This window comes from Neoarius graeffei, chromosome 13 (genome assembly GCF_027579695.1).
Source record: "Neoarius graeffei isolate fNeoGra1 chromosome 13, fNeoGra1.pri, whole genome shotgun sequence".
In the NCBI taxonomy this organism is placed as follows: Eukaryota; Metazoa; Chordata; class Actinopteri; order Siluriformes; family Ariidae; genus Neoarius; species Neoarius graeffei.
The window spans coordinates 31,399,698-31,412,921 of record NC_083581.1 but is presented as its reverse complement, the minus strand read 5'-3'; the positions used below and the strand labels follow the sequence as shown (position 1 = coordinate 31,412,921).

Genomic DNA, 13,224 nt, shown 5'->3' with positions numbered 1-13,224 from the left:
TCATTTCTAAAATGGAGCTTTTAAAAATTAATAGACCAATTAATGGATATTTTTAAGTAACTTAATGCAAAATAACAAACAATTCTAATATTATTGTCTCATTTTTCTCTTTTAAACTTTGGCCAAATAATTAATCAGGCCATATTTATGAAGGCAATGTCATAAACTGAAAAATGATTTGCTGTAGCTGTAAAACCCTGATATTTGCTTAATTGTCCATTTGAAAACCCTAAGAACCTTCTGCAATGCTTCATAGCAGAAGAAGAAGAGAGAAAGACATCACAAAGGCAGGAGTGAGGCAGAAAAGCTCCCCTACTATAGGCTGAGGTCTATCCTGTTTCGGAAGGTTTTTTTTTTAAGCTATCTGCTATCCTTATCGAACAGCTAGGCTGTATCCACTGGCTGCACCATCTGCTCTAGTTTAATTTGATGCCTATTTTGTCAGTATAGCTTAAAAATTCAGGATATGGCAACAGTGAATGGTTTTAAATCACAGATGACCGCGACTCGCGGTAATAGCGCTTCTCACGGCAATTACGCGATTTACACCACAGCATTGGAGTGAGGGGCAGGATCTGTCCCTGACGGGACAAATGAAAATTACCCAAAATACGGGATGTCCCGCCCAATACGGGACGGTTGGCAACCCTAGACGTTCGTGAACATCAAAGCTGCCACTTCGGGTCATTTTGAAAGTGAGTGCAATGTAGACCATAGAAAACTGTGTCACAACATGCCTGTCATGTCAACTTTTTTTTTGGTTTGTTTGTTTTATTGACGGGGTTGTCCCCGAGGATTTTTTTTCAGCAGAGATAAAAACCAGAGGGGGGGATGATCCCCACCTTCCCCCCCAGCAAATCGCACCCAGGCTCTACGTACCTTTATCTTATGTCATTTCACAACACATGTTCTGACAGGAGGACTGTCTTTGGATCCGGCATAGCTACTAGTAGACCCCCTCCGGAATACTGGCAGTGTTGCCAGATTGGGAGGTTTCCCACCCAGTTGGGCGGTTTCAAGTGCATTTTGGTGGGTTTTGAACATATTTTGGGCTGGAAAACGTCAGCAGTATCTGATACTGCTGACGTTTTCCAGCCCAAAATATGTTCAAAACCCACCAAAATGCACTTGAAACCGCCCAACTGGGCGGGAAACCTCCCAATCTGGCAACACTGTGTAGGCACTGCTGATGGTAGCAACACACGTTTGTGCTGAACTGAACACCCAAGAGATTCTTTTAAGCTGGGAAGGGTGTCAAAACAATCCAAATCGAAGTGTTCAGAGCACAGGACGGATGTTGGTGAGGGCTCCCACTTGTCACGAGTGTGCCTGACTTGCTTCACCCACTTCGCATGCAGCTCAGGATCTCTAGGAAACTTGAATAAACTTACCCCATCCTTGTGGGTTTTGGAGCAAAAGCCGGCAACACAACGCGAAGGCATAATAACTATATATATAATAATGTATAATAATGTCTAATAAAAATACTAACAATGATAAACTGAACACCTGTCGCATCAACAACAAACTGGTAAGTTAGGAGGAAGGTTCTTTCGCTGACGTCATATAGCTCCTCCTCCTCCTTCGTCTCCTGGGTGCTGCAGCTCCGTCAAATTTGTCCAAATAGCCGCATTTATCATCATAACTTGTAAAATAGGCGCCTTCGTGAATTAATATATGGATCATCTGGAATTACTTTTTATGTTATAAAACATCGCCAAAGATGTCAAAAACGTGTCATCAGCACTTTAAGAAAGAATGATATTAATGTGGCGGCACGGTGGTGTAGTGGTTAGCGCTGTCGCCTCACAGCAAGAAGGTCGGGGTTCGAGCCCTGTGGCCGGCGAGGGCGTTTCTGTGCGGAGTTTGCATGTTCTCCCCGTGTCCGCGTGGGTTTCCTCCGGGTGCTCCGGTTTCCCCCACAGTCCAAAGACATGCAGGTTAGGCTAACTGGTGACTCTAAATTGACCGTAGGTGTGAATGTGAGTGTGAATGGTTGTCTGTGTCTATGTGTCAGCCCTGTGATGACCTGGTGACTTGTCCAGGGTGTACCCCGCCTTTCGCCCGTAGTCAGCTGGGATAGGCTCCAGCTTGCCTGCGACCCTGTAGAACAGGATAAAGCGGCTAGAGATAATGAAATGAGATGATATTAATGTTAAAGTTGTAGAACAGTCATGAAAAAAGGTAGTTTGCATGATCACTTACATTATAGCAGCTATAAACGCAACCTACTGACTTTTACAAAGTGCTGACTATATACTCCTTCCATTCCATAGCAAAAATTATACATGCCTTTTTTTAAATAACGTTTTTAAATCTGTTTATCATTATTTATAGATCATGCAGATGGTCCACCATACTAGTTTATGTAAATTGTTGTTACTATAGAAACTCTAACATATGAGAACAAGTGTATTGATTTGACTTGCAGCCTGCACGACTGTCAAGGCTGATGGAAAAAAAAAACAGATTTGAGAATTTCAACAGCACTCTTTTATACATATATTTATACTGAACCTTTATTTCCTGTTCAACGCATAACCAATACTCTATATATCCTTATTTTATCTCAAGTATTAGCAATATACACTAAATAATAGTTATGGAAAAAGACAAACACAAAGTTTTTTTCATACAGTGGGATCCTCCTGTAGAGTGAAGATAAAAGATGGACATTATGGGAGAGGGATAAAAATCACTCCTTTGTTTCACATTTGCATTTTTTAACATATTTATGTATATATCACTTTGTTTCTTTCAGTCGACAATGACCTAGCATTGTTTTTTTTTCTTGATCATTTCGACTCAATACAAACACAGAGGTTAACACAAGTATTTCTCATCTGATTTGCAGAGTGTGGGTAAATTGTCCAGCAAAAACAAAGCAGTTAGACTAAGTCCAGAGAAAGAGGTAGAGGGTTCTCCTCTTGGCCTGGCATCACTGCTTCTCTCTCCTCATCAGAGCTGGCTGGCGTCTGTCAGCAGAGATGGGCTGCTTCGTGTCCATGACATCAGCACTCTGGTAATATCAGGGTTAGAACAGTTTTTCAGACTTTACACATGTTTAGGAGTGCAGTATGCTGACATCTTGTACTGATCTGTTTCCTTCAGGAGATGTGTGTGCAGATGCAGTGTCACTCTTGCTGGTTGGGAGGAATTTGCTCTGTGTCTTTCACCCCTGACAGTCAAACTTTTATCACTACCGGCCTCCAAGATGGCTCTCTGGTCTGCAGCAGGCTCAGGTAGACATTTTTACCATTACATCGAAACTACAAATTGTACTAGTATTGTAAAGCTGTATTTAATTTCTGGGGACAAAAAATAGAAAACCTTTGTTGCTTATGTGTGAAATTTCAAATTTGACCAGTTTGAAGATGGCTGCAGCTACCCAGCATGATCCATCCATGGTGACCTCGTTTGAAGATAAAATATCCCAAGAGAATCCCATCCTCAGTGACATGGCTGACTGGGAACTGCCATCACAGACACCAGTGGGATTTGCCCCATCACATACAGTCAAGGTAAAGAACTGTAATCATACTTAATTGATAATAATTGATAATCACAGTGTTGACATAGCTTTTTATTAAGCGCCTTGCAAATGTATTATATTTTGCTGAACAAATATGTGAACAGCAAATATCACAGTAGTCAACTGGTGTGGGAGTTTAGTGCTGAAAATTATTATTATTTTTTAATTCCATACCAAAGCAGAATCAGTTATATAATATCTTAGTGAAACAGAAGAGGTTCCAGCTAGAATTGAGCCTGTTTCTATTACAAAAACTTTCTTTTTCTTTGTTAAGCTTTTAGGAGATGCAAGTATTTATAAGAATCTAAGCATTTTCCTAAGAATTAAGCTAAAATATTTTAACTAAAGTTTTTTTTTTTTTATTTTAGCTCGGTAACAGGGACCAAGTAACCGATGATATAACAGACAAGAATGAGGATTCTAACCATCTGCCTCCATGCAATTCTACATGGCTGGATAACAAACTAAATGCAGTAAGTCTTTTAATGTTGTCACACATTAACAGCATTTTATACATCTCATTATCTCTAGCCGCTTTATCCTGTTCTACAGGGTCGCAGGCAAGCTGGAGCCTATCCCAGCTGACTATGGGCGAAAGGCGGGGTACACCCTGGACAAGTCGCCAGGTCATCACAGGGCTGACACATAGACACAGACAACCATTCACACTCACATTCACACCTACGGTCAATTTAGAGTCACCAGTTAACCTAACCTGCATGTCTTTGGACTGTGGGGGAAACCGGAGCACCCGGAGGAAACCCACACGGACACAGGGAGAACATGCAAACTCCGCACAGAAAGGCCCTCGCCGATCACGGGGCTCGAACCCGGACCTTCTTGCTGTGAGGCGACAGCGCTAACCACTACACCACCGTGCCGCCCCATTTTATACATATCTAACAAAATTATATTTTGAAATCAATGCAGAATGTTGTGTAGCAAATTCAAAAAATAACTACATTGGTCACTTTATTAAAATACTAGATTGTAAGTGAGCTAAGAAAATATTACAATTCATTTTTATATTGTTATCTTTTGTTGTTCCTCGTGGTATTTAAGTGTTTCATTACCCTATAATATACTGCTCATGTAGATTAGGCTGGGGGGTTGGTCTGCATAGCCGCCCAATGATCATGGACTGAAGGTTTTGAAATTGGGTGAGGGGCAACAAGTAATGTGACTGAAATGAGAAGCAGTTTGTTGGAGCTCTGGTGAAGATGCTACTTTCCATCAAGTATTATCAGTGGATTATTTATTTTTCTGGAGGGGATGAATGTTTTTTTTCTTCAATACAGCAACCATATTCCATGGACATTTATCTTTTTCTGATATGGCTTAATTGGATTAAGGTTCGGGTCAGACAGAGACATCTTCCTGACTGTTTGTAAAACTCACCTCTACAACTATGACTTCTTCTGTGAGGGCTGCAGTGAGGCAAAGATTTTTTTTAGTTAAAGAGACAAAGCCCTTTCATGGACTTTCATGAACGTGCATGGACTTGACAATTACTCTGTGTGTTTAAGCTTTTTTTTTGTAATTTTTGAGGAAACTGCATATTTTATTATAGGTTTCAGGTTTTAAAGGACCGCCCTTTATTTACTAAAACATAGCGTTTAAGTTAACAACAACAGCAACGACAAAATTGATCTTCTGCTGGTTTTGATGTCATTACTCACCCTGTTTCATGCATCATTTCCATACAGTTTTAATCCAGTTATCAAATCTGCCATCAGTTTAGCATCATGTCAACCTTAGGTTTTGGGACAAAATCATCATCATCATCATCAGAGAGTGTAATTCATAGAATACTTAGGAATGTCTTGAACATTTGCGATATCTCCCACAAATCATGAGAATCTCCAGCAGTCTGTATGTATGTGGCACCATTATCACCCACTTACCCTTCCAGTCAAAAGTATATCGATTTAACTGTTGTTGCCATCTTCACAGGTACTCCAAGAGGAGAGCCAGCAGTTTGCAGAGAAAAGGAGGAGTCTTACAAAGAACGTAGAAGAACTTCAGGACATAGTAAGAAATGTCACAGTATAATGTACAGCAATGTTTTATCCTTGATCACATATTTAGATCAACATATTTGATAAGAATATGGATAATAACTCGTGATTGAGAAAAGTTCATGGAAATTCCATGCAGATCTAATCAGTATGATTGTGAGCACATAAAATAACTTAAAATTAAATTCCACATTTAGGACTACAGGGAGTGCAGAATTATTAGGCAAGTTGTATTTTTGAGGATTAGTTTTATTATTGAAAAACAACTATGTTCTTGATGAACCCAAAAGACTCAAATATCAAAGCTGAGTATTTTTGGAAGTTGGAGTAGGGCTTTCTTAGTTTTAGCTATCTTAGGAGGATATCTGTGTGTGCAGGTGACTATAACTGTGCATAATTATTAGGCAACTTAACAAAAAACAAACATATACCCATTTCACTCATTTATTTTCACCAGGGAAACCAATATAACAACTCAACATTCACTAATATACATTGCTGGCATTCAAAAAAAACCAAAAACAAATCAGTGACTAATATAGCCGCCTTTCTTTACAAGGACACTCAAATGCCTGCCATCCATGGATTCGGTCAGTGTTTTGATCTGTTTGCGATCAACATTGCGTGCAGCAGCAACCACAGCCTCCCAGACACTGTTCAGAGATGTGTACTGTTTCCCCTCCTTGTAGATCTCACATTTGATGAGGGACCACAGGTTTTCTATGGGGTTCAGATCAGGTGAACAAGGAGGCTACGTCATTAATCTTTCTTCCTTTAGACCCTTTCTGGCCAGCCATGCTGTGGAGTACTTGGATGCGTGTGATGGAGCATTGTCCTGCATGAAAATCATGTTTTTCTTGAAGGATGCTGACTTCTTCCTGTACCACTGCTTGAAGAAGGTGTCTTCCAAAAACTGACAATAGGACTGGGAGTTGAGCTTGACGCCATCCTCAACCCGAAAAGGTCCCACAAGCTCATCTTTGATGATACCAGCCCATACCAGTACCCCACCTCCACCTTGCTGGCGTCTGAGTCGGACTGGAGCTCTCTGCCCTTTGCTGATCCAGCCACGAGCCCATCCATCTGGCCCATCAAGACTCACTCTCATTTCATCTGTCCATAAGACCTTAGAAAAATCAGTCTTGTGATACTTCTTGGCCCAGTCTTGACGTTTCATCTTGTGTGTCTTGTTCAGTGGTGGTCGTTTTTCAGCCTTTGTTACCTTGGCCGTGTCCCTGAGTATTGCACACCTTGTGCTTTTTGACACTCCAGTGATGTTGCAGCTCTGAAATATGGCAAAACTGGTGGCAAGTGGCATCTTGGCAGCTTCACGCTTGACTTTCCTCAGTTCACGGGCAGTTAGTTTGCACCTTTTTTTTCAACGCGCTTCTTGCGACCCTGTTGACTATTTTGAATGAAGCGCTTGATTGTTCGATGGTCACGCTTCAAAAGCTGGGCAATTTTAAGAGTGCTCCATCCCTTTGCAATATATGTCACTATTTTTTACTTTTCTGAGTCCGTCAAATCCCTCTTCTGACCCATTTTGCCAAAGGAAAGGAAGTTGCCTAATAATTTTGCACACCTGATATAGGGTGTTGATGTCATTAGACCACACCCCTTTTCATTACAGAGATGCACATCACCTGGTATGCTTAATTGGTAGGAGGCTTTCAAGCCTATGCAGCTTGGAGTAGGCCAACATGCATAGAGAGGGTAATGTGGTCAACATACTCATTTGCCTAATAATTCTGCACTCCCTGTATAATGAACTGTTTTGTTTATTTGTCAATGTTATTGTAAAGAATACTGTAATTTATCTATGCACTCTCACTCAGTTTTAACCAGCTGTACTGCACTGTATATGAAGATAGTCCTGTTTTCACTTAACCCCTTTGATCCATGTCAACATAATTTCAGCGTGTCCTCAGTTTCATTGTAGGTACTGAATAATTTACAAGGATTCATATAAACAATATCCAAATCTTTGAATAATAATCTGGGAGATTAAGCTGCATATTGATTAAGCAATTATTGATTATAAGAAGGTTTTGAAGAAGGTTTTAGATGTTTGTCAACAATACAACAATGAGCTCATCAGCAATGAGCAACAATACAACAATTACATATTTTTTTTTTAGTTGTGCCATTTTTCAGGAATCCCTGAGAGTTTGGAGCCACGCTATCATACCAGTAACGTTTAATATTAAATGTGATTAAGAATAACTCTGATATAGCCTGCTTCCTTGCTGCCAGATCCAGGCTATGATGGAAGAGAATGAGAAGCTGCCAGACACAGAGAAGCTGGAGCAGCTGGAGTTTAACCTGGACATGGAGGAGCAGCAGAGACTACAAGCCAAGGGAGAGCAGGAGGTCGCCAAGGTAAAACCAGTGTGTCTTTAATTATTTATTTAATTTTTACAGTGGAAAGCCATTTTGAACAGAGTGACAACCTACTTCTCACACTGGTAATGGTCAATTTCAAATATTATGGATAAGGAATTGTAACTGACATTCTAATAATACATTTAACAATTGTTTAAAAAAATCGAGTTGTACATGAACTGATAGCCGACGAGATGCATAGTGCTGAGTTGGCTATAAGCGATGTACGACGCGATTGACTGGAATAACTGTTTTATTCTATCCGGATTCACTGCACTTTGAGAAACAGAGCATTTTTATTTTTTGCAAAGTCAATAAATAAAATCTTTGTACAAAACATCCACCAAAATCATTTCCGCTTAGAATGTGAACAAGCCATTGAAATGACAGTAGCAATTTGTGAAAAATGCTATAATAATAATAATAATAATAATAATAATAATAATAATAATTGAAAAATAAAAAAAAGATATGTTCTTACCATCAAATACTTTTATTCCATATTTTGTTGCTTTTTTTGTATTTTTTGGGATTTTCTTCTTTAGGGTTTTTTTGGTGGTTGGCAAACCAACTTAAAGGTGCATTACCACCACCAACTGGGCTGGAGTGTGGAATAGGAGATATTGGAGGGGAAAAAACCCCAAAAACTATATTCTTTTGGCTAGTTCTGTTTTTTTTTTAAATACTTGATCATTTTTGTGGTTTTGTTTTCGAGTAGAGTTTTTATTTCATCCTCGGTTGGTTCAGTAACATGCTCCGCCATTTTGTTTTTCCTCTACTCACAGTATATGAGCTGATATCCTAGTAGTAGAGTACCCAATCGGAGTGTGCGATTGCTCATATCCAGTGAATGTGGATAGAATAAATAATGGATATTTATGGGATTAGAATTAACTATTACTTTGCTGTGTATGAATTATATTAGGTGAGAAAGGAGATTGAGCGTGAGAACCTGGCAAAATGTGATCTGCACAACATTCTCAAGAAAAAGTACTGGGACTCTGTGACTGTGAAAGGGAAGGCCATTAAGGTAAAAGCAAAGAACAGAGCTGTTTTGTGACCTTCATTTATAAGTTTCCTCAGGAAGTCTAATAAGCGGCATGGGTGCCTTCCTGGTCCTAAAAGTGTTCGTGTGCTATATTTGAGGAAATACATCATCATTTCTGTGTGCCTCATTAATATATGTCCCCCCACCCCCCAGGCCTTCCACTCAGGGAATGAAGTGACTGACTTTCCTATGAAGGAACGCACACCAAAAGAACTTGAAGAGCTTTACAGGGTAGAGGCCATCCAAAAGCTCAAGCAGGTTGGTACTCGTGTATGTACACAGACATAAATATGCAGATTCTAAAGGCTGAAGAGATTAAAACAGAAAAAGGTTAATTATACATGCCTTCTCTTCTGTCCAATGTGCAGCAAGACAGGGATGAAGACGAAGAGGATAAAGGGCATGAAGTGGAGAGCTCAGCTTTAACAGGAAGTCTGAGTGCTCAATATGGAGGTTCTAACCCTTACTTATACAACCAATTCAGTCTGCAAACCAGAGAACAAAAGATCAACCAGATCATCCTGATAAAGGTGACATCCTCATTTTACCCTGACTGTATTTCTAAAGAATTAAAATGCTAGGAATAAATTATTTAAACTCAAATGTAAAACTTGTGTATCTATACTGTATATAGAGAGATTTTTATTTGAATTATTTTAATTCTAGGATGTGATTTACAAAGTGAAAACAGCTTTTAACAATGAGTTTGAGGCTCTATACAAGCTGAAAGAGCAAGAGATCAGCCGCATAAGAGACAAGAACCAGCGCACTGCAGATATTATGAGTAAGCTGGAACTGCAGGAGACCCTATGGGAGCCTACTCTGACTGACAACGAGAGACCAGAGAGAATTCTCATTGTTAGTGACTCTGAGGTAATGACATCAGTAAGGTGGTCCTTGCATATCACTTGCAAAGTATCATTGTATCAGCATCTTCTGTGTTTTCCAGTAGTTTTTAAATCACTGAAATAGGCAATTGATTGTGATCTACTGTTTGCCTTTTCTGTTTACAACTGTGTAGTGTACTAATTTATAGTCATAATATCCAATGTCATCCTGAAGAGGATGGATTCTGTTTTGAGTCTGGTTGCTCTCATGGTTTTTTCCACATGCTGTCTCAGGGAGATTTTCTTTGCCACTGTCCCCTATGGCTTCCTCGTTAGAGATTTAAATCTACATTCAAATTTCTGTAAAGTGGCTTAGTAGCAATGTCTGTAGTTAAAATTTAATTGAAGTGACCTGGGGCCAGGAACAGTGGTGCAATGGTTAGTGCTGTCACCTCACAGCAAGCAGATTCTGGGTTCAAACCTCGTGGCTAATTGGGGCTTTTCTGTGCTGAGTTTGCATGTTCTGTGCCTGTATGGGTTTCTTCTGGGCCTGTGTGGGATTCCTCTGGGAGGTCTGGTTTCCTCCCACAGTCCAAAGACATGTGAATTAGGTCAACTGGGTACTCTAAATTGCCCATAAGTGTGAACGTGAGTGTGAATGGTTATCTGTCTCTGTGTTAGCCCTGAGGTAGACTGGCGACCTGCCCAGGGTGAACCCTGCCTCTTGCCTAAAGTCAGCTGGGATTGGCTCCAGCTCACATGTGACCCTGATGGATAAGAGATAAAGATAACGGATGGATGAATTGATTTGCTGCTGCCTGTCAGATATGCAAGCAGCTGACAAATGCAATCGCAGGGGAGAACGGGTGTGTCGCAAACTGGTAAACAAATCCAAGCCATAATTCAATTCATAATCAGGGGAAAGCAAGGGGTCAAGTGAGGCACAGTCAGTATGTCAGAGGCAAGGCAGAGATCAAAGTTGGGAATGTGGAAGAAAGGTCAGACGGGCTAGAGCATTACGTAATGGAAAAGCTGGGCATGGTCATGTAAAGGCACATTGAGCGATATTTCGCAATGAGTAAACGTGAGGGAGAGTGCTTATATAGTGTGTGAGTGGTGATTAGGGGAATGCGTGACACAGAGTAGAATTCGGGGGGAGGGTAGTGCGGTGTCTGTTGGGAGATTCAGTTCAAAGCAGCCATGTTTGAAGGCTGCCATGAACTTGGGGTTTCCGCTTCATTCGTGACAGAACCCCCTCCAAGGCACTCACTCTGGGAGCACTTCTCTTCTTGGGGCAGCCTTGGGCTCATTGTGCTGGTTTCTCAGGGTGCCTTGAATAAAATTCTTGCTTGAGCAATGGGTCCAAGATGTCCTTGGCTGGGACCCAACTGCATTCCTCTGGGCTGTAACCTTCCCAGTCCACCAGGTACACAATGCTCCCCTGTTTACGATGTGAGTTGAGGATCTTGTGCACCAAGTACACGTTGTCCTTCCAGATTGAGTGGTGCCAGAGGTGATGTGACTGGGGTGTTAGTTGCTAAAGTTCCTGAGATGGATGGCTTTAGGCAGGAAACATGAAAGGTGGGTGATAGGCGGCAGTGCTGATGGAGCTCCAGTTTGTATGACACCTCATTGACTCTTGGAGAACTTTGAAGGGGCCGATGTACCTTGCACTGAGTTTTTTGCAGGTGTTAGGGTCCCATATGTCCCTTGTGGATACCCATACCCTATCACCGGGGACATACACAGGTGTCTCTCCTCTATGCCTGTTGGCAAAGTGCTTATATCTCCTAGCCACCTTTTCAAGGTGTTGGTGGACATTCTCCCAAACTTGCCCACTCCATTGAAACCACTGCTCAACGGCTGGTATGTTGGTGGGGGAGTCGTCCCAGGGGAAGAGTGGAGGCTGATATCCCAGTATGCACTGAAATGGCGTGAACAGTGTGGCTGAATGTAAGTTCTGCACATAGGAACTGAGCCCAATCCCTCTGATTTTCCTGGCAGAACACCCTCAAGAAGCACCTGATTTCTTGATTGGCCCATTCTACTTGGCCGTTGGACTGGGGATGATGGCGAGAGGTCAAACTTACTGATACTCCCAGTTCATCCATGAACTTGGACCATAGTTTGGACATGAATTGAAGACCCTGGTCACTTACTATGTCCTCTGGGATGCCAAAATTGCAGAAGACTTGAGAGAGAAAATCAGTTCTGCTGTTTCAAGAGCTGTGGGTAAGCCAGGTAATGGAAAGAGCCTGAGGGACTTGGAAAATCGGTCAGTGATTACCATGAGAGTTGTATTGTTATGTGATTTGGGGAGGTCTGTGATGAAATCCATTGCTAGGTGGGACCAAGGATGCTGGAGTGTGGGGAACAGCATCAGTTTATCCACTGGAGGTGTGCAGGGTACCTTAGCTTGGCACAGGCAGAGCAAGTGGGGATGAACTGGTTGATGTCATTGTGTATGTTCTGCCACCAATACTTTGTCTTGAGCAGTTGATGGGTGTGCTGACTGCTGGGGTGTCCCGTGGTTGGCAAGGAGTGCACCCAGATGATGAGTCAACTCCAGAGTCGTGGGGGTACATACTTTTGGTCATGAGGACAAGCCTCTGGAATGTGACAGGATGGCCTCTGGAATGTGACAGGATGGCCTCTGGAATGTGACATGACAGAGTCTGTGCCATTTCCTTTTCAATGTCCCATGTGAGGGCATTGATGAAGCCTTTGGGGGGTAGGATGGATGTGGGCTCCTGGACATTGGTCACAGAGGAGTGTATTCTAGACAGGGTGTCTGCTTTTGCATTCTTGGAACCAGGTCAGTATGCAATTGCAAACTGGAATCTGGTGAAGAAGAGAGACCAGCATACTTGACGGGGGTTCAGATGTTTTGTTGACTTGAGATATTCGAGGTGTATATTGTGAATGGTGTACAACCCCGAATCCAAAAAAGTTGGGACAAAGTACAAATTGTAAATAAAAACGGAATGCAATGATGTGGAAGTTTCAAAATTCCATATTTTATTCAGAATAGAACATAGATGACATATCAAATGTTTAAACTGAGAAAATGTATCATTTAAAGAGAAAAATTAGGTGATTTTAAATTTCATGACAACAACACATCTCAAAAAAGTTGGGACAAGGCCATGTTTACCACTGTGAGACATCCCCTTTTCTCTTTACAACAGTCTGTAAACGTCTGGGGACTGAGGAGACAAGTTGCTCAAGTTTAGGGATAGGAATGTTAACCCATTCTTGTCTAATGTAGGATTCTAGTTGCTCAACTGTCTTAGGTCTTTTTTGTCGTATCTTCCGTTTTATGATGCGCCAAACGTTTTCTATGGGTGAAAGATCTGGACTGCAGGCTGGCCAGTTCAGTACCTGGACCCTTCTTCTACGCAGCCATGATGCTGTAAT

The 13,224-nt window shown here is 41.4% G+C and overlaps 1 protein-coding gene across 1 annotated transcript in view; it reads left to right on the top strand.

Moving 5' to 3' along the window:
- The window catches only part of LOC132895891 (cilia- and flagella-associated protein 43-like), a 53,787-nt gene that overhangs the window by 22,124 nt on the left and 18,439 nt on the right, over positions 1–13,224 (top strand). Inside the window, 10 exon segments of the mRNA XM_060936641.1 lie at positions 2,855–3,022; positions 3,112–3,242; positions 3,368–3,521; positions 3,901–4,005; positions 5,486–5,563; positions 7,804–7,929; positions 8,858–8,962; positions 9,134–9,242; positions 9,305–9,510; positions 9,647–9,853. Of these exon segments, the coding sequence (XP_060792624.1) occupies positions 2,855–3,022; positions 3,112–3,242; positions 3,368–3,521; positions 3,901–4,005; positions 5,486–5,563; positions 7,804–7,929; positions 8,858–8,962; positions 9,134–9,242; positions 9,305–9,510; positions 9,647–9,853 (1,389 nt within the window).